This window comes from Polypterus senegalus, chromosome 13 (assembly GCF_016835505.1).
Source record: "Polypterus senegalus isolate Bchr_013 chromosome 13, ASM1683550v1, whole genome shotgun sequence".
Taxonomy (NCBI): domain Eukaryota; kingdom Metazoa; phylum Chordata; class Cladistia; order Polypteriformes; family Polypteridae; genus Polypterus; species Polypterus senegalus.
Window position 1 is genome coordinate 128761381 of NC_053166.1, and position 22846 is coordinate 128784226.

The following is a 22846-nucleotide window of genomic DNA, read 5'->3' on the forward strand; positions in this document are numbered from 1 at the left end:
TCTGCTCTCCACAGCACAGTCCACAGACAATTCAGAGCCCCTTCTCCCAGCCAGTCCTTCCGCCTCAACTCCTCCACATGAGCTTTGTCAGGCCATTGAGTGGTGGTGACTGGCTCTCCTTTTATAGGGCACCCAGAAGGACTCCAGGTGCCCAACAAGCTTCTTCCGGCAGCACTTCCAGGTGTGGTGGAAGTGCTGCCAAATAGAACCTTGCAAGAGTCCAGGTGCCCCCTAGCAGTGGCCACGAGCCCCAGGAGGCTTGAGCTTCCATGCTCATGACCCCTTTGCCAGTCCAAAGACAGTCCTTCCATGGCTGGGGAGTCCACCACAAAATATAATATACATATATGCACATGCACATAATAGTAATGCTTTATTAGTCACAAGGGGAAAATGCATCTTTAATGTTCAATATGTAAATGCAATAATTGATAAAGCATTTTTTTTCCACTCAGGTATAATTCATCTAATAGAGTTTGCTGAAGATCCAAAAACATATTGTGTCAAAATTTGAAACAACACAGGAAATCAAAAGGGACAAATAATTGTACCTCAAATTGTGATTATATCATAAATAGTTGTTAAACTGGGAAAGAGAGAAAGATTACACACACACACACACACATATCTGTACATGGTCTTACATGTGCAAGTATCACATCGACAAATAGACACTCTGATGGATCAGAACTGCCCTTCTTTAATAGAAAGCAAACTCTACGAATCAGCAGACATGCAGTTGAATTACTGGAGTGATTTTTGCAGGGATGGCGGGCCATTGAGTGCTCTTTCCAAAGATCACTTGATTGATGTGCAGACAAATACATGCAACCCCACTGGAATCGTCAGCAAAGATGGCACGTGAACCACATCGAGCCTAAAGTGTTTCTACAACTTCACCACACGTCCTGTGAAAGTTACAGCAGCTTTTTGTTTCCTTGCCAAATGCCAGACCATTAGCAGACAAAAGCACCCCCTGGTGGACAACATGGTATTTTTAACTCTGTATCTACAAACTTCAAATCACCGGAATATGTTTGAATACAAATCTGAAAAAGGTCAGCCAAGTGTAACTCTGTATGCTTTGATAGCTAAACTCTTAAAAAGTGACAACATCTAGCACCGGGCATGATGCTGCCTATTTCTGTTGGCCCCGGATGTATAATTCAGAGATGCGGGGTTTTCCTTCACAACATTTTCAAAAACATACAAAATATAAGTTAACCGTGCAGTCTTTGCTGTAGCTGAAGAGTAACTTGGCATTCATTATCCATCCATCCATCCATCCATCCATCATCACAGCTGTGTAATCCAGGTGGTTTGCAGGGGCTCACTGTAAAGTTAAAATGCTTGCGGGTAAAGTGTGACCCCTAGTTCTGCACTGCTTTAGAGTTTCTGTCCAGGGTCATTTAATACTCAGGGCTTGATATGTAACAATTAGACAAAGGATTCCCCCTATTTTTTTTTTGCAATGGTATTTTCAGGTTCTCTATAAAAAGTCCATGGGCCTGAGAATACAATGTTATATAAAAGATTCATTTCATCTTAAATCACTATATGCAAATAACTAGAACTCCCAAAATTAAATCTGTGTAAGACCACATACAGTACAGAAGGTTTAATATCACAGAAAATGATTTAAACCCACAGTGTATTAAAGCTTTTATTTATAAATGAACAGAAATACAAAACAGTTGTAAAAACACAGATAAAAAAATGACTTCACAAGAAGCAGAGCCATCTGCTCAAAACATTTTAGCTTAACCTTTAAACTTAGAAAATACCTGTACATGATTTTTTTAAAAAAAGAACACACAGCCTTTGTCTGAGGTGAAAAAAATGAAGTTTGATTGACTTTTAAAAACAGAGGAATTAAAAACTTTAAAAAGTTAAATGTATTGACAAGCACTACCAGAATGAAACATTCAGTACCATTAATATGAAAATAGACAACAATTTACCAGATGTGAATTATTTTCGTTATCATGTCCAACATTAATAAATTAAGCTTTGAACAAACACACAAATCCAGTATCAGGAACACAAAGACACAAACAGCAGGGTTTGCTTACCCACAACCACAGTGCCACCTTCTGGCCATAAAATGTGTTACCAGAATGACTTACAGCACTGCACATGCACAAACACCAGCAGTCACTTTGAAAAAAGGGTTTGTTTATTCCAGGAAAAGGAAAGTGAGCAGGGCCCGAAACAGAATTAGCTTCAAAATCATATATTGAACATTCATAAAGCATCATCCTCAGTGGCAACTCAAGGTCTGATGCAACGTCCAAGTGAGCTTCTTATTGCAGCTTCAAATCATTAAAGTGCGTACTGCAAAAGTTGATTATTCCCTCTTTCCTGATCTTGATTTTAACTGCTTTTTTACCTGCTACTCGAACTAGTGTACATTATACGGAGTTAAAACAAAAACATACTTATAAATTAAATACTAATTAAACTATTTAAAAAAAAACTATTAGGAGTTTGCCACTCATTTAAAAGAAAACTTGCAAAGTATAGAAATCTACAATGTCCATAAAATACAAGAGATAGTGCAGAAGTTTCTTTACTGTAAAAAAAAAAAAAGAAACTTGATAAAGAAGATAAAGAGAAATGCATTGCACAAAATAAAATGCGATAAATGTTCCTGCTATACAGTATTTACAGTCAGGCCACTTTATTTATTGGACATTCTGTCACAATTAAAAACAACAACTTGTCAGTAACTTTTTACTTGATGAAGTGGCCCTTTTGATCGGTCACTCACCTTTTCATGTTGCTGTTGAAGAGATTTTAGAAATAAAGATGGCGTGTGTTTCAGGTCATGTGCCAATGGAAAAAAAAAATAAAATAAAATTCACAAACTCGGCACTCTGTGACTCACCAAAAATGTGTACAAATAAAAAAAAAAGAAAAAGAAAAGAAAGAATCACAGACAGTGTAGTCAGATAAAGCTGAACATCATATGCAAGACAACCGCCTAGGATTCTGCTTCACGTTTACTCTTCCGTCTGAACAGCTTGGTTATGGGAGATTTTGATTTCTTGGCTTTTTCTCCGCTATCCTTCTTTAAATCTGTGTAAACAATACAAAATACAAGTCAGCCATCACTTGTTTAACATGACAGGCAAAAGGAAAACAAGCTGTTAGGATATGAGCCCATATTTCAAAAATTAAGCGTTACTTATGTTTCTTATTTTTTTCTCCTGGTATGCATTTGTGGGAGATTTGCTCACATTTTGACTCATCTCATGATCATTGAGCTCAATTAAAAATAAAGCAAAAATCTCTAATAGAAAAGTATCTGAATAGAGAAACAGAGCACATTTTTTATCTAACAAATTTTCTGATTCTCAGAACAAAAGACTATCGAAGGCCAAAGCTCAGTTATTGAAATGATAAAACCTTCAACAAAGTTCACATAGCTAGACACAATTTACAGCACCCATTCACTCATTTGGCAAACCTTTTTCCTCACATCACAATCTTGTTCTTCTCAGCATCTTCAACAGTCAGTCAACCGACATTGATGGTTATAACGGTAACAGCAAGTGGCTAACCATCACAAGACACTGCGCAAATTGTACGCGACCCATTCCCGTTTAATACAACAGTACGTCACGAACCTAAACAACCCAACAGTGACAACCAGTAACCCAATTTGAGTCGTGACTCATAGTTTAAGACACTGTTCTCTAAAGACATCCTCTTTCACAAAACACATTTCTACTCGTGTCTGCAGTTGTGATACAAAATTATGATGCATAATGGAAAACACATGCCACTGAAGTTAAACAAATGTAGTACCAGGAATGTCACTAGAACCCATATTTTGTTGCCAAGTTGATATCAAACTTCCAAAATCATAAGGGCACCAGTTTTCATCAGCATCAGAAGTTGGTACCACACTCATGTGATGTGGCATACTTCAGAAAACTTACTTGAGAAAACTGTTGAGTAAAAACTACACGTATAAAGGATTCCCAGTGGTGATGATATAGCATCACATCGAGACAAGTTGAAAGGAAAAGCAGCAGAAGTCATGTCTGGAAATACTTTGAGTTTGAAGTTGGACCCTTTTTACATGCGACTCCAGGAATCAAACTTATTATTAATTCTTTTTTTTTTTTCCATAAGGGAGAACACAAACTGATGGGCCCCGGCTATTGCCTCTTTTATCTCATTATGGAACTTAGTTTACAAACACAACTTTGTGTGCTTTGAATGCAAAACAGCGTTAACAAACAGATGGGGTGTACTCGTTTTACTTATACTGCATTGTCACACATTTCTAAGAGGAGATGTAAAGATAAAGAGAAGAATTGCTTATGAATGTACTGTAGTGTCCTACACTGTCCCAGTAAATGATCGGAGGCTTCACATTCATGAACACTTATACACTTAAACATCCATCTGTTCTAAATGGCGTATAGAGTTCATGATGAAGGTAGGAGTGCATGCTGGACCTCACACACATTCACATTTACACATGGAGGTTTGGGGAATGTGGGAGGACTGGCAGCAACAATAACAAAGTTTTGAGTCAAATTTCAAACAAAGTGGCTATTTGACTTCTCTACATTGGGAATGACGTGAGTAGCTCCATGTGTTAATATCAAAGTAAATGTATTTGGGGTTTTAAATCTTCAAAGGACAAGGCACACCTCTCTATTATTGTACTGTTGTTATCAAAAACATGACTGATGAAGCAAAAGGCTAGTAGAGCAAGCAAAACATATTTCACTGGTAAATACCAATCTGCAAACACTGAATTTGTGTCATCCGCTCGGTTTTTAAAGGCAAATTAACGTTCATTAGTATAACCTGTAGCTGAAAGCAAACTTCATATACCATATATGAATGGTATATTGAAGAATGTACTGCTGTCTCACAATTTTTAAGTACAGGTAACGAAAGCCCAAGTCATTTTCAAATTCTGGATTTGCACACTGGTATAAGAAATAAAGTCTGATCACTCACGCAAGACACCTTGAAAATAGCAAAGCAAAGGCTATTTAACGGGAGTTTGGAAATGAAGGATTCTTGTAAAACTGACAAAGTTTGATTTCACATGGGAAGCTTTAATTTTACAAATCTCTCTCTCCTTTCTCTACATTTGTTCAAACTTTGAAGCACTAGGAGTTTTTGACATTTGAAATTTGAACTTATTCATTAAATAATACTGTTCAGTATTATTTTTAACCAGCTAATGATGCAAATATAAATCTTAACAGCAGCAAAAGTTACAAACATGATCGAATGGTTCAGTGAGAAACGAGACTTTAAAAGCACTTTTTGTAACAAAAACAGCTTTAAAGAGTTGGTTTAAATGGAAATATCCTGAATTATCTTGAAATTCACTAATTCAATGGGACAGAAATAATAAATTTTACATAAAGGTACAATAAACTCCATGAAAAGAAACTTTTTTATACCTTCTATGTTGGAATGTTCTTCCATGAAGGGTGACCAAACAGGGAAGAGCCATATAATAAAAAGCATGAATCAACTAGATACAGTCTGCATTTTCAGAAATCCTCGTTTTTCGCCTGTCCACAGTGAAGCATCGCCCCAGAGGTCTGATGAGTCTACAGTTTTGAAGAGCGTTTTCAAAAGGGTTTGTTTTCGTTGGTTGAAAACATTGGGGTGGTGTGGGAGGAAAGGCAAAAACTGAGACAAATGACTGGGGTTTTAAACAAAAACATACAATCGTGGAATAGGGGCTAAATATTACCAGAACCTTATTCCACATGTATAGGAACCATCCCTATGTCCCTCCCTTTCCAGAATCCTTTTTCAATCCACACTTTTTTCCATGCATGGATCTTTCCATACTCTTAATTCAAACCAGCAGAGGTTCTTTCTCCTGGGTGCCATTGTTACAAAGTTGACACTGGCCTCTCTCTAGAAAAGCCCTTCTTTCTTTTTCTGCTGATTCTTGAAAATCTTTCTATAACCCAATTCTTCTTGGGCCCAAACTTGGAAATGGCTTTCATTTGCCAGTCTTGTGGGAGACTGGTTATCTGGTGACATTGGAAGCTGATCGTGCTTGTTGTCTTTACATTTCCAGTCTGGCAGTGGATGGCTCCATTTAGTCATTTCTACTGTTTTGCATATCTCTTACATTAACAAGAGTGGTCTTGTAGGGGTGGGAGGGATATTTTTTTTATTGCTAACATCATGTTGCTTTATGTATTTTATTTATTTTCTTTAATACAATTTTGAACTCCCCAAAAATAATAAATAAATACAAGACACAATGGTTCAGATCTGTGCCCTTTGTACTTTAGAGATTAATTTTGTTTGATTTATTAAAACTTCATTTACCGTTTATTATTAGCATTCTTTTAGTGTCTTATTATTATGAGTTTACCTTCCACATATTGTTATTTATGTAAGACTTACAATTTAGCTCATTTCTGCCACTCCAATTGCAAAACCAAACTGTATCTAAAAACTGGTCACTCTCTCTGGATTGTTCTGTAAGACGACATCAGTGACTTGGCATTATTACCACATACATCAAATGAAACTTGATGGACAACATGGGTAAGTAAGAAATAAAATTGGGCATGAATGAAAATTACCCAAATTAACCAGCAAATAAATGTTAAAAATGTCCATATACACCCAAGTAAAGTAACTGCTGTGTAATTACAGAGCTAGTTTGCCATGGTAGGAGACCTCATCTTAACGTGATATGTTGCTAAAAACTGCATCAGATAGCCCGTAGGTAAGCAAATGTGGAAGAAGAACTAAATGACCTCTTCTGATTTGTAAACATATTATATTTTTAAAGTCTGCACGTAACGGTCATCAACTTTTCAAGAGGCAATTTTTTTCTTTTTTAATTTGTAAGTGGTTTTGGTGTAGGTGTCTTCTCAACAGACAAGGCATGTACTGTACCAGCCCAGTGTCTCCACAACACAACAATGAGGTCTCACTACACAGTTCGTCAAATTGACTTCTGAGAAACTTTTAAGATCTTAAAATGCACACTGTTGGATAATGTATACCAAATGAACAGCACAAAAATGTTGAAAGGAAAGAGAAGCAAAGCTAAACTCTGATTTGAGTTTCCTCTAGAATATGTCAAGTTATTGAGATGTAGAAACTCAAACAAAGAGTACTGCAAGTTTCTACAAAAATGGAGAGTGATGGCACATTACCAGCACTGTATCACAAGTAAGTGGATGCCTCCCAGCCCAGGTTGTAAGTAAGCTAAGCATTAGTCAGATGCTGCGCTCAAGGGATAGACAGATAGTGGGCAGGGGTGTTGTACTGCCACTGCTCTTTTAGAACAGGGGCAATTTCTACAAGATTATGGACCACTTGCCGGAAACTGGTAAAAGATGCTGATTTCCAGGCTGCTTGGGATGTATGCTGCATAACATTCAGAAATGACTGGTCTCTCACATTTGGGAAATAAGGGACGTTACTAAACAGCATTTGTGAGGTGTGGACAGAAGCAGCTGGGGTTTTTCAATGGCCAGTCTAGCCTTCCTCTAAAGCTGGGACTAGGATAGCTCATCAATAAAAGCAAACCATGCAAAAGGTAAAATACAACATCCAGAGTATAATTTTCTAATCAGTCCTTAATAGTGTTAATCATAAATGTACAATGCTTCTCTTGTTCAACCAGGAGCTCTAATATGGTGAAACCTAAATTAAAATACACTAGGCAATAAATCACGGGTATAAGAGAACTATATTATTGCACTGATAGTGTGTAGAAAATTCAGTCATTAAGTCACGTCATTTATGCTTTCAATTATACTAATACAGTATATACTGTAAATATGGCAAAGAATTGCATACATTTAGCAAACATTTATACATTGGGCTATATGAGCTGTGAAACATGGTCTTGTTGAAAACAACCACAAACTAGAAAATTAGACAGAGTTGAAAGGCCAGGCATTTACACTTTTATATAATCAAGAACTTGCAAAGGAGAGAGGAGAAAAAGTACATATGGTTTTGTATAATCTACTGGGGTCACCTTTAAATGCAACACTAAAAAAGGTTATAAAAGAACTGCCTGCTTGCTTGCTTGGTGGCATGTCGTTTGCTTGATTGTTATAATGGCTTACGATCTGAGTGTTGTCTTGTATGAAGTCATCCAGTCTTTGGTCCTCTTCCTCAAACCTAGTCAGCTGGACAGAGGCTTGGCCCATGGTCCTGTTGTACCTTGTTTGAGGATGTGCTGCATCATCCATACTAACAATCAAACCTCTCTAATGTTCGTCTAAGATGACAATAAGCTTCTTCCGAGTTCACACACACACACAATTTATTTCCATTGATTACTTCTAATTTTCAATGAGGACAGTGACAGACTAAGATCAAGTTATTGTTGGGTTTCACAAACATCTTATATGTTGAAGACAGGATGTATTTGTGTAAATAAGTGTTTATTTATAACGGAGAATGTTTCTCTGCACCTTTTTTTTATATAAAATGTCTCACTGTTATTCAGATTGTCATTTATGGGGAACGTGCTTGAGGAATGGAGTTAATGTAAAGCATAGAGGATGACCTTTACAGTACATAGCAACAGGGATTTCAGTAAGATAAGAAAAACTGCTGCAATGTTTTAGTGTTTTCTCCTCCATTCTGTGTTTTTAGGTGAGTAGATAAGCTTTTGGGATAGAATTAGGCTGGGGGATAGAAGACTGTTTTTCAGGGTGCACAATCCTGCCTTCAGTGCCTATATAAGCACATTGAGGCACTCAGCCGTCCACCCTAGTACTCGGATTTTACACACAAACCAAGGAACCTGTAGGTTGTGCAAGCATTACACTGATCTAGCAAACAAGTTTCCTTATAAAGCAAAAAATAAAAAGGCTCAAATGTAAAATTAAAAACAGATATCAGAATGTCGGTTGTCCTATGGTTAATATTTGTGTTATTATGCCCTATTAAAAGCTGTGTTTGAAAAACTATTTACAGAGTTTAACAACGAAAAACCAGTCTGAGATAATTTACGTAAAGCAACTAATAGCAGGCAGAGATGAAGACAAAACGGAGGCTGTTGTTGGGGGATCATGGGACAGTCTGCAATGTTGTCTGTTAACTTGAGACTTACACAGTCTACTTCAATAAGATGACAAATAAAAAAAAAATCAAAATGCTAAGCCTCACCAAACAATACACAAAAAGAATGATAGAGAAAAGAGAAGTAAAAGCAGAAACTGCTAACTGGCTTACAGCTATTGTGCATATTCAATGATCACCATGTGCCAAATAAATGAGATTGTCATGTACTGATTCCTGATGAAGCAAATTTAGTTTCTCTTTAATTGGAGTATAGGATATACTTCTCATTTCTTTCATGAGGAGGAGATAAGCAAAATTATACAGTCAGATTTTATATGTGCTGGAAATATTACTGCTGCAAAAATTTTGTGAAATGATTTTGTCTTTGGGTGGCATGGTGGCGCAGTGGTAGCGCTGCTGCCTCGCAGTTAGGAGACCTGGGTTCGCTTCTCGGGTCCTCCCTGCGTGGAGTTTGCATGTTCTCCCCGCGTCTGCATGGGTTTCCTCTCACAGTCCAAAGACATGCAGGTTAGGTGCATTGGCGATTCTAAATTGTCCCTAGTATGTGCTTGGTGTGTATGTGCAGGGCTGGCACCCTGCACTGGGTTTGTTTCCTGCCTTGCACTTTTGTCTTTGAGTTGCACTGAGCTTTACCGGGACACATTGCCACTCAAATTTAATTATGTGACCTTGTCAGCTTCATTCAGAGTTTTAGTATAAGAGAGCAAAGCTCTCATACATTAACAGTAAGAAAATACTAAATGGAATAAATTATGATTAAAATGCGAGGAGAAAGAAATGTAGGAGTTGGATTTCTGTGTTTGAACTCATTCCCAGCTGCTAAATAAACACTGTAATAAATGCCTTGAATTAAACAGTAACCGTCTAATAAGGGAATAGAAACTCCAGTCATCAGTCATGATGGAAGCAAAGCTTACCTAACTTCTGCATCATCTCTTCCAACTGCTGATCTTCCTCCTCCTCCCTGCACATAAGTAAAACAATTTTAAGTTACAGTTTATCAATGAATTTAGGACAAACAGCATTTTGTGATAACAGCAATTTTACTCCTAATGAAACAGTTTCAAGTAGAAACGAGATTAAATATTTAATGTTTACAAGAAGTATTTCATTCTGGTTTCCACTGTAAATAATTTGTCAAGCGCACACTTGCCGATGGGGCCCAGATGATGTGTGCTCATACACAGTAACAAAGACAAACCACAGGGGTGAATAATGAGACTCAGCAACACTAAAGGAAGGTGCAGCTGTTGGAGAAAAAATAAATAAATAAATAAAATGCTATGTAACTGAAAGTTACTTGAGAAAACAAGAATAGTCATCTTTCCCTATGGAATTCAGCTGAAACATTGTGCTTTTTAATTGCATTTGATGTAATTTTATTCTCCTTGCTTTCGAAAGAGTAAAAACACTGGCAGTTTGTTTAAAAAAAAATGCAGTACTACAATAGATTTATTACTGAAGTATACCTTGGAGAATCAATTAGAGAATGGTTAGTTGAATGATACCAAGAAGGTTGCTATGGATACAACTTAGCTTTTTATTAATTAATAAAAATAGAAAAATATGGAGCCTAAGCATAGAGTTTTTTTAAACTGAAATGGAATACTCAAGAGTATTTCAGTGGGAGGACGTGACCCCCAGTGTTTACGTATGGCAACACTTTACTTGTAGTGCCTTTTAAGGTAGCAGCGGTACTGGAACCTTCCCCCCTGAACATCCTAATGAAGACAAGTCCATTTGTTAACGCTGAAACTTACACAGGGTAGGCAACACACGGTCACGCAGCGACTTCTCATAATATTAGGACCTGAGACCCCAAAACACTAGGTTGCACTATAAAAAAATAATAAGCAATATAGGCAAGTAAGGTCATTCACCAGGTTTAAATAACTTTAATGCGGAATACAAATGTGTGTAAAGTATCTAGTGGATTTATCTCTTATTCTTCATCGCTGCATTAAATGCATTATACTTCTGGGAGAGTGCTCATTGGTTGTCAGCACAAAGCTTGCCCCAAAAATTTAAGGCAAAATCAAGCCAGTTTGGAGTTTGTCAGGCAGAGTCGCAGATTAGAAGGATCAAGATGCTAGACATGTCGCCCAACACTACTGCCCCCGACTCACTAAGATTATGTAAATAAAACCTGAGACTGAAAAAAATCACTGGAAAAGTCCTGCAATGTGATAGGGCCTTAAAACATGTCTGAATTGACATCACAGTAATTGGGCCAATCAACCAGAAAAACCTGAATGCTTACAGGATGACACCAAAATAGCAATAACTCATTAGAGGTTTAGACTTGTTCTCTTATTTGAAAGTAACACAACTTCTGGGTCTCTTTTGATTCAAACGATCCAGAGTTGACCAAATGTGCATTAGCAGATGTATGTGCGCCCTGGGGGGTGACCATGGGGGGGGGACTGGAGAAGTGAAGAGCTACTTAAAAATCTCTATAAATTGATGGGCACCCAGTTATTAATTCCCATGTAAAACACAAAAATCCACTTAACGTTAATTTTGAGCTTGATCGAGTTTTTGATGAATGGGCACCGAATAGAGACAATGTATGAATGTACACAATAGAATACCCTCTGATCCATCGCAAAAATTCAAATTGCATTGTTTCTAAGCTCACAGTCCAGACTTAATCAGTGACTTTCAAGACTCCTCACTACCCCAACAACCAAAACAAGTACTTGTGTGAGATAGCATCCCACGTGACAATGAGGTGAAAGATTCAGCAAAGAACTGGATGTGTGGTCTGATATATGCTCTACAAAGTGGGTATAAAATAAATTTACATAGTGACTAATTATGTTAGCAAAGGAAAAATAACGTCTCTACCAACAAATTCCTGACACTTTTTAGCATTTTTAATTTTTAGTGCGTCGGCTGCAGGCACTATAGACCTGCTTTTTGTAAAAATTCTGACATAAACGTGCTTATAGATACATTTTTGTATATGCATTGTCAGTGGAAAAAGTTGACCTTCTTTATACCATAGGCCGGAGAAGTGCAACACTCTCCAAGAATTTGGTCGTGTTAAAACTAAATAACTAAGTGGCTGGAGTGGTTTATAACTGCTACAATTAGAACATATCTGGACTAGACAGGCGAAGACGACTGAGTAACCTATGAAAAAGTTTCAACTAGTGGTTTATCTGTCGATATATGGGAACTATGCAGGCTAACAATCTAGACATTAATATATGCACGTGAAATTCAGATAGAACAAACTTTTTTTTATTATTTTCGTCCTGGCAAATTTCCTATAGAACTAATGTAAAAACACATTACAATAAAGTCAGTTTTATTAAAAAAAGGAGCAAAGCACACATTTATTTCTATACTTGGTCCAAAAATCACAATTCAGGAACTCCGCTCAATACCCAGTTAGATTGCACGATTATGTCACTTGGTTCACTCGATAGGCGTCATACTCTTGTAGCGGAGCAGAGCTCAAGAACAGTTACTGCAGACCACTGGCATTGTGGGAGTATCCGGGGTAGGATAACTGTCAAGTAATCTCTGATGCTTATTTCCAGGTTTCTTGAGGTATGGTTTGAGTTCACTGAGCACATTGATTAGATTGAAGATTTATTTTTGGCTCGTCTTTCAGCAAAAGTGCCGGCTGCTGAGCTTCCCCACGTTTATGCTACTCAACCAGTTTTCAATGTGTTTGATAAATTTTCAGAGATTTTATCGAGGGGGCAATGTTTATAACAAAAAAAACTAATAGATTCAAACCGCTCACTGCTATCGATGCTAGCAAAAAGAAAACAGACATTGGCATTAAGTATAGTATGCCACAGTCAGCTTTGCCAACTGTTAATGCCGAAAAACCTTGCTGTGTTCCAATTCTATTATAATAAAGCACTGATACAACAAATTGTTCTGTCCTGAGCACTTTGTTCCAACAGAATTTGACCTGTATCTGTCTCTACACCTAGATATGTTTACTAACATTTTAATTCTTACAGGGCATTTCATAAAGATACAACCAATTGTGTATTCTCCTACCAAAAAAATTTCAAACTCATTTTTCCCCAGAGTCAAAGAATGCCAAAGCCTAGCCTGACAGCTAACATTTTTGCCCAATACTAAAAGTGCACCACTATTAACATATGTCTGTCATATTTCATATAAAATATCAGGGCTCATTGATGTCGTTTCAGAAAACACATGCCTGAAGTTCATTTATTGCTACTGGCAGAATAGTGCCTTACTGGTGCAACTAGAATACAGTCAAAAATATATTGCAATTCTTCAGAAGTCTCTCTAATATTTGAAAGTTTATTTGTGACGACAAGTGATACTGTACATATTAGCGTCTATATAAAAATCTTTAATGATATGAATATGACTCATACCCTGGGGACTGCGAGTAGGCAGAACTGTCTTGAGGATTTACTGGTAGCACATTTTAAACAGAGCACATTCACTTAAAAGCAGCCTCCCACATCAAGGGCATTTAAAAAGTTAATGGGATCCCTCCAAAGATGGCCACTTTTACAAGAAAACTGTGTAGAGGAGATAATTAAAAGCCAAAATTGGGGTTAATATCATTGTCAAAAATGTGGCACATTTAGGGGAAAAAGGTTGATCACCATCAAGTTAACTTATTACTTAAAAGTAAAAACACATTGAAAGACACGAAAGAAAATAAAATAAAGCCCAAAGTGTAAAATGGTAAATATACCGAAGTCTGTCCTCGTCAAGACCATCAATAATAGCATTTCGATCATTTACAATTTCAACAAGTTTAAACATCAGCTCAGCTTCATGAGTTCGGTCCGCATCTGTCTTAAGGTGATCTGTTTATGAGAGAGGAAAAAAAAAAATATATGTTAAGAAATAAGCCTGGTGTTTGGGCAGCAATTCTGGACTGCTCAACAGCTTAGAACTTATAGAATGACCCACGTTACACAGAAAAGAAATGAGCATAATACTCATAGACCCTGACTTGGCTCCTCAGAAATCAAACTATATTTTAAACTAGTTCTTGGTTCACTAAGACTGAATTATGAATTGCTTATCAATAACAGTTCATCCAAAATCTTTTAAGATTCTAATTTTTATGGTTAAGAGAAACTCAAACTTTTCATCTTGGATATTTTTTTTCCAAACTTCCCATGCTGCATCTGCAAAACCAAGTCAATCAGCACTGCTACTGAAAATGGAAAAGAGCTGTTTATGTTTTATTTTACAATTCATTCTCTCTCTTGGCATCTCCCTCACTCTCCAGGTAATGGGATGGAGCCTTTGTTCCGAGTTTATAATTTTGTTAAAACATCTATTGCTCCACAGGGAGCAGGACTTTAAGTGCTCTGTGGTAAAAGTAACTTAATCGTATGTAAACAAGTTTGATCTTGTGCCAAGAAGCTCCATATTCATTAGAGTCTGGATAAAGAGATGTATGCAAACAACTGCTTTGGTATTAGCGCCTATATATCCGTTCTGAAGCTACCATATGTGACCAAATACATTCAGACTGGTTGGTCATTGAAATTATGTGTAACCGTCACATCAAATTCGGATCAAATTTGAAAGGTATGTGTTTAAAATCAGTAGAAGCACAGTACATTTCCTCTATATATCAGAGAAAAACTGAGCCAATAAATGAGATTTGTGAACTTATTATTTTCTGTTTAAGTACTGTATACCAGCTGCTTTTTGGATCTTTATTTAACAAGCAGCACGATTTCGTTTCATTGAGACAGTTGCATTTATTCACTCTTTCTGGTGGTTTCCATCTGATAATGGCTTTCAGCTGAAGTAATATGCTTAGTTATTCAGATTATTAGTGATTGAAATGGAAAGAAAGAATCAAGTCCATCAGATCATTATGTGTATACAGTATACCCTTGCACATCATGAGACTTTCCTTTAGTAAGAAGGAGGGCAACAAATTATGTTTATGTAGTAAACCTGTAGATGTCAAATTATGTTTTAAGAAAAGGACTATCACACTCTTTAATATTTTGTTAAAAAAAATGTGGGAAGTATTATAACACTGATTTGTTTTCTCATTTTTACAGGCAAATGATGAATTGCACTGGTGACTTACAGATGATCCTGGAGCTTATCTGAGCCAATAAATTAAAAAGTGTCATGATCTTTTGATTCTTTTCTTTTTAAGTATACCAGCAGGTTTTTAACACTTTATTATTTAATTAGCAGTGCAGTTTGGTTTCACCAACTGAATGCTGAACATTTCCTTTGCTTTTTAAGATTTTCCAAATCAAGAAAATGATTGTGAAATTTAGAATATTTGAGTGAATTCTTTGAAACCACTCATTTCCTGAATGGGCTGTGCAGCTGCTCATTTTTATTTTTCCATAGAATTCTCCCAATTGCTCATCAGTTACTCAAATTTAAACAATGCACCTTTCCCTGTTAAACATGCACTATAAAATTTCCATTCAAGTTTAATGGTGAGCACCCCATAACAACTGCATCACCCATTCAAAGTCAGCCAGCTACCCAAGTGCAGTAATGGAAGTGCTATTTCGCATGTTTTTTCTTGCTTTTTTTATTCAGCTTATGGTGTAAAAAGCAAACTTTCAGAGACGTGGCACTCGAATGCTACTCCTCACATTCAAGCAAAGGGTTATCAAGGTCTAGTTTACTACATTACTGATGTACTGTTCTGAGATGACAAGATAGGTGGTGTTTTTTTCTGTACACTCTAGCCCTTTTTTTAGGATTTCTGTATGTTTAGGTGAAGATGAGACTATCATTTGCTAAGATGCTGCCATCAGAGAACTGTGTAGTTCAACATCCAGAATTTAATCAACCGGGCCAGTTATATTGCATCTCACCCGGCTTATTCATTAGTCTTCGGAGCTCCTCTTCCACACCTGGCTGTTGTTCTTCTAAATCCTGTGTCTTTGATCTAAAAAAAAGTAGCAGGGAGAAGACTGAATATTAACAACATACGGAGAGATCCATTATTGTTTTCCATTCCCAAATGTACATCACTAAAAATCCAACCTTTCCCTCTTAAGCTGGCTGTGGAAGAGTTTGGGCGCATGCACTGATATAGCACGTTGTGGCACTCACTACACAGCGAACCCAAATTAGTACCAACGAGTGACACCACAGCACCACACTAGTTAGAATGGAATGGAACAGTGGGCGCTTTTTTTTTAAATACAGTGGCTGGAGTGCCAATCCTGCCACCAGCACCCAAGTTTTCCCATTGGTAGTGGAAACTGATCCTTTAGTCTTTCTGCTGAATTGAAGGCATGTTGAATATGGTTCAAGCATTACATTGTTTACTTATCAACACAGCACTGCCGATTAGATGGTGGGGTGGGGTAGGCAAGGTAGATTGTGATGAAAAAATGCCAAAATACTCAACACACAAACTAATTTGTTAATACATGTTGTAAATTCTACCATCCCAAAAGCACCAGCAATGTGTATTTGTACAGAGAACAAATCAGCACTTTATATGTTAAAAAAAAAAAAAAAGCAGAGCAGTAATTCACTTTGCTGGCAAACCAAAACTTTTATCACCTTTAATGGTGACTGCCATCCCAAAATGCTTTGACTCCACTGTAGCTTTCTGTATGAATCTAATAAAGCCTTAAATGCTTTCATCAATACTTAAGAAGATAAGAACGATTACAAACAAGAGGAGGCTGTTCACCTCTATCAAGCTCATTTTTGTATGCTAATAACTTTACAAAAAACATTGAAGTCAGATACGCCGTAATAGGAAAACTGGCACCAAGATTCAGCCATTATGCATACATTTTATCTCTAAACAAGCCAGACTGAATTACATGTACAGGTCAGCCACTTTATAAAAGTCCTCATTAGCTGACTGGCTGAGGCAGAAGTACACTACAGCAGTGTTGACTATTCTGGCAATGGTATTCTAACAGATAGTATATTTTCTCTTCTATCTCAAAAACAAAAAAAGGGTGAGAAATGGTGCATGAAAAAATAAGTATAAAATTAAGAAACCCTTCAATAAGAAATGACTCTAAAACCAGAGTAAAGGAATAATTCATTGGCACAGCACAGTGCAACATGAGTAGTTATTATCAGGCAAACAGTCCACAATAGGCAATACAAAAAAAGCTTTATATCATGGCAAGGAGTCATACAAGTTCAGAAAGGTGTTCTATGGCACATTTTAAGCACACACTGTAACTGCTCCTCTATGAATAGGGCAGTCTGTGGAACTTGTGGCATGGATTGTAAATCAGAGTTCATATCAGAATGGCCCTGACATATTTTATCAGAGACGAGAAAAGTGCTGGAAATCAGAAGCATTCAATAAAGCGGTCTCCTTGGAAAATGGCACCAGGCAGTCATAACAGGTCACTCAGTCAAAGTGCCACTAACAAGCAGCAGAAATGTCAAGATATTACAGGCAAGGGAAACCCTGTATCAATATTGCAATGCTGTCATCATCATCTCCATATGTGAACCCAGTGGTCATAAGCCAAAAGTGACACACATTTCTCTGTAGATGCGTCATTCAATTTAAGACCACAAAATGATCACCACCTGGTGGGGAGCTGGTCTTGCTGACCAATGTAAACAGGTAACAAGGATGCATCTACTTTACTCTGTTATCTTTCATATTGTTGGTTGATTTGTTGTCACATTAAGTTTAATTGCTTTATCGATTGTTAATCTTTGATTGTAAATTTGTTATTACATCTTTTCACTTGTGGCAATCAACTTTTGCTACCTGTCCTGCTACACCTGCTGAACAAACGGGCCCCAGCCTAATATTAATTGATTATGTTTACTTCTTTTATAAGTCACTTTTAATAAAAGCATCTGTGATGCAAGTAAATGCAAGTATAAATTGCAGCGTTTTCACCATCTCATCCATAAGACTGATAAGAACTGTTTGCCTCAAATGCAGCTGCACCACTGTTTTCTTTGCAGTTGATGCTGTGCATAGCTGCCTCATCTCCCTGGCCAAGGGATTGCACTCGCCCTCAGTGCTGTTTGCTTGTCTTCTTTAATCTTGACTCAGCATTTTTCATTAATTAATGTTAATATTTATATTTTACTGCATTGCAGAGCTCTTTTGTAGTGGATGCCAGCAACACACAATGGATGAAGGGACAGAATGGAGAAGTCAGTGAATCTGAGGGGAAATGTGACATCAGTCAAACCCCATATGGGTTTAGATGGGTCGCTTGTATAGACCAGGTAATAGTGTCTTGTTCTAAATCATTATTTATGATGCTGCCTCTCAATTTGAAGTAATTTAGTCTTCCAAATTACACTTCAGAATTTCCCTTAACTTTCTCCCCATCACAGAATAGCACCTTCTATATTGCAGAAAGTCTTCCTCACTGTTTTGTCACAAAAAAACGACTCTTCCTGTCAGAAAAGTGCCAACTGCACACTGCAGTAATATCATAAAATATATATGTGTGTGTGTGTGTATGTATTTTTTTAATTATTACGAAATGGGAAAATATTCTGTAAAAATATTCACATTCATTACAAATGCTGATGTTTCATTGCTCTCTCACAACAAAAGAAAAAGCACATTGCATTAAAAATTCCCAGAAAAAGTGACCTTCCTTTGCAAGTACTTCTTGTTTAATAATGTTCATGCAACACACCAAATTATATATAATAAGCTATGGAGGCAACCTTAAGACCCACATGAAAGTGGACATCAATGAGAAGTAAAAACTTTGTTTGTAGGAGGGATCCTGAATTTGACATAGCAGTACCATCAGGACAAAATTGCAGTGGAGGCCAAAAGACAGCAAAGATATGGCTGTAGGAGAAGCTGGGAGAGACCACCAAGAACTCAGAAAGGTCGTAGCAGACAAGTCAGTGACTGAAGAAAGATAGGAAGGATGTTGACTAAGCAGAGATGCATCATTATGGATTTTATTACAAATTCCAATTATACATTTTTATATTTGCATTTTGCAGCCAAGATTTACTTGCTGTACTAGCCAAATTTGGGGCGAGTCAATAAATCTATTGGCAAAATTCTTGTGGATGATTCAACTCACTCTAAAAGTATCTAAATTATTATAATATCACTTTTGTGATAGCACATGATATTTTAAGCTACAACCCCAAATCAGAAAAAAATGGGGTGGTATGGAGAAAGAAAATATATTAAAAAAAAAAAAAAAAATAGATGATTCTTAAATTTACCTTTTTGCTTATTTCATTGCAGACAGTATACATCCAAGGTATCTCATGTTTTGTCTAGTCATTTAATTTGTTAACATACATCCATTCCTTCATTTCAGGCCTGCGGCACATTATAAAAAAAGTTGGGGCGGTAAAGCATTTACCACTTTGTAATGTCTCCACTCCTTCTCACAACCCTTAAAAGACATTGTGGCAAGGAGGATACCATGTGATGAAGCATTTCACTTGTTATTTTGTCCCATTATTCTTGCAAACACGTCTTAAGTTGTGCTGCAGTATCATCGCTGTTGCATTTATTTCAAAATTCCAATCGAGCCAATCGAGTACCTGTACTCTCTTCTTCTGCTGCCATGTCTTTGTAATGAGTGCAGAATGTGGTTTTGCATTGTGTTGTTGAAAAATGCATGGATGTCCCTGGAAAAAATGTCATCTTAAAGGCAGTGCATGTTGCTCTAACATCTCAATGTATTTTTCTGCATTAATGCGGTCATCAGAGAAATAAAAATTACCTTTGCCAAGGGCAATGACACAATCCCATATCATAACAGATCCTGGATTTTGGACTTGTTACTGATAAAAGTCTGGATGGTCCTTTTCGACTTGGTCTGGAGGACACAGCGTCCATTTCTTCCAACAAGGACCTGGAATACTGATTCGTCTGACCACAACACATATCCACTGTGTGGTGGTCCATCTCAGATGCTTCAGAGCACAGAGAAGTCAATGCCACTACTGGACATGGTTAAGATAAGGCTTCTTTTTTTCCCACAGCAAAGTTTTAAGTGACATTTGTGAATGTAACTCCATACTGTAATACTTGACAAAGGTTTGCCAAACAATTCCTTTGCCCATGTCGTTCAATCAGCTATTGATGAGTGATGGTTCTTGATGCAGTGCCGTCTGAAGGATCACAGATCACGGGTGTTCAGCTTAGGCTTGCGCCCTTGCTCTTTATGCACCGACATTCCTCTGGATTACTTGAATCATTTTAACAATATTATGCACTGCAGATGAAGAAATATGCAAATCCCTTTCAAACTTTCTTTGAGGAACATTGTTTTTAAACATTTCAATAATTTTGTCATGCATTTGACAAGCTGGAGATTTTCTGCCCATCTTTGCTCCTCAAAGACCAAGCCTTTCGTGGATACTGCTTTCGCACCAAAATGATGATTACAATCAACTGTAGACATCACCTGCTTAAAATCACATCATTATTTAATCTCATTACTGGCCCTAATTTACCGCCGTCCCAACATTTTTCGGAATGTGCTACAGGCCTGAAATGCAGGAATGGATCTATTTTAATAAATGAAATGCAGCTGACCAGAAAAAACATGAAATGTCTTGGGTTCATACTGTCTACAATAAAATAAAAGTCAAAGTAAATTTAAGAATCATTGCTCTTTTTTATTTGCATTTTCCATGCTGTCCCAACTTTTTCTGATCTGGGGTAGTGTGATGCACCATTCCATTTCCATTTATTTTAAATAAATTCTAAATTGTTACTTGAATGCAACTGAAAACAGTTACTTATCTTCCTAGTTATATTATCTTGCTGGTAATGATCTTTTTTATTACTAGTCTGACAAATATTACCCTACATCTGAAACAAAGCACAAGATAATTAGTGTCATATGCAGGTTATAGGGAGGAGAAAAGAGTAGCGCGTCCGGAGGTCATTTGCTACCACATCTAAAGTTGCAGAATAAAAACAAAATCTCAGTGTGATTATATCTGAAGTTGGAAATGAAAAAAAAAAAATGACATTCAAGGTCTACCCCATGAGATTTCCATGTCAAATGGATGAATATGAGTTAGAAGAGCGAGATTTCAAGTTCAAGTTATTGAGCTCTCTCCTAAAAACTTCATCTGACGAAATAATGTGTTAACCTAAATGGCAAAAAAAATATATATAAATCGAACTCTTGACCTATTTTATTGAACTACTGAATCATTGTAACTTTAATAAAGCTGTCATACATGTTCTCTTTACTGCAACAGGGTCTATAAATAAATAATTTAAATCAAATAAAATCTTAAATGCTTCTTTTCCCAAAGCACTAAGGAGAAACAAAATAAGAGAATAATAGAAAAATAAAAAAAACTTTAAATAAGGCAAACTTCTTCTCTTCTGTATTGCTTTACTGCCCTTCTATTCCTTCCAATATGACAAATAGGAGTGTGATGGGTACAGGATTTAATCCTGTTCTTTTTTGGGTTGCGTATATATTCAAATTCAAGTTCAAGTTTATAGTAGTATAAAGTTCTTAGGCGCATGCCTTTAACAGATTAGTTATTTTAATACATTACTACACTACAGACAATTCTTTAGCATGATAAAGCTTAGTTAAGTTGGTAGCCCTATTGAGAGTATGATGTTTGCTTTCCTCCTTCACATTTTTTTTTTTTTTATTACATGGCAGTTTGCATGGGGAAGATACAACTGGCTTAAAGAATTTCAGATATAAGTATAAATAGCTGTATACTATACAGAAGTTAATAACGCTGGTGTTCCAAAGGATTGTATCTGGTGTTTGTATAATTGTTTAAACCAGCGCTTCCCAACTTGTGGGCCATGGTTCACTGGTGCGCCGTGGTGGCATTGACTAGAGTTGGATCGTGGCTGACCCTAGATGAAACACCAACCACTCCAACAATCGTGCTTGGTTCACAGTAGCAGCATTGCCAGTCTTGGAGCCCAAAAGACCTGAACTATGCTTTGAGGGCATAATTGTACCTGAAAACTTTATTCTGTTAAGCAAAGGAATGAAAAAAAATGCATCAAAGGCACAGGGAGCTCTTATTCTACAATGGTAGGGTGAACATAATCTTGTGGGAACAAACGTGATTCTTAAATGAGAGTACATATTATATGTCTCATTCAGCGAGAACATGGTGAACAAGACTAGTGAATCACCTAGTAAAATAGTAGCCACAGCCCAAACTTGCTTGCACTGTGCCTCCAATTTTTTACTGTACTGTGCAGTGTCGTGAAGCCCACAACCTAAAAAAAATAGGTTACAAATAAAAGCGTGGGAATGCTTGAAGTCATAAGAGTTAAATGTGTAAACATGGAGTATTGAATGTAATTGATAAATAAAAGCTTAAGTCACCGCCTTTGTCTAATTATTACCAGTGAGCTGAGAAGCTAGACTGCTCATTCCTTGTCTGGCTGGGTTCTCTTAAGGGCATTTCAGGGGGATTCTGCAAATCCCTCTATTAATGGTAAAACTGGGTTGAAGTAAAGATTGGGAAATAAAAGACAATCCCAGTCAGTAAGCAGCCTCCTATCAAGCCACACGATTATAATTTAAAAAAAAAACCTGATCACACAAATTATTTTTTTTTTTTTTAAAACATAAAAATTAGTCACCAAAATTAAATATATAAAAATAAGCAGACTGTGTTATGTGCGTCTCTAAAACAAGATCTTAAACACCACTATAAACTCCAACTAAAACAATGCTACAATTCTTATAGACACAGCGAAACTAGACACTGTGCAGAGAAGAGCAGCCGAGCACATTCATGAACTAAGTGCACGTGCTACTCTGAGAGGCTAAGGGATTTGAACTGCTGAACTAAAAAAACAACACTAACACAAAAAAAAAAAAAAAAA

At 36.8% G+C, this 22846-nt stretch overlaps 1 protein-coding gene across 1 annotated transcript in view; it reads right to left on the bottom strand.

The window, feature by feature from the left end:
- Positions 1–1649: 1649 nt before the first annotated feature.
- LOC120542237 (MICAL-like protein 2) overlaps positions 1650–22846 on the bottom strand; it is a 120137-nt gene continuing 98940 nt past the window's right edge. Inside the window, exons 13-16 of the mRNA XM_039774543.1 lie at positions 15888–15961; positions 13766–13880; positions 9981–10027; positions 1650–3078 (exon numbers count right to left, since the gene is read on the bottom strand). Coding sequence (XP_039630477.1) covers positions 2984–3078; positions 9981–10027; positions 13766–13880; positions 15888–15961 — 331 coding nt within the window. The 3' untranslated portion in view covers positions 1650–2983. The remainder of the gene's footprint in view (positions 3079–9980; positions 10028–13765; positions 13881–15887; positions 15962–22846) is intronic.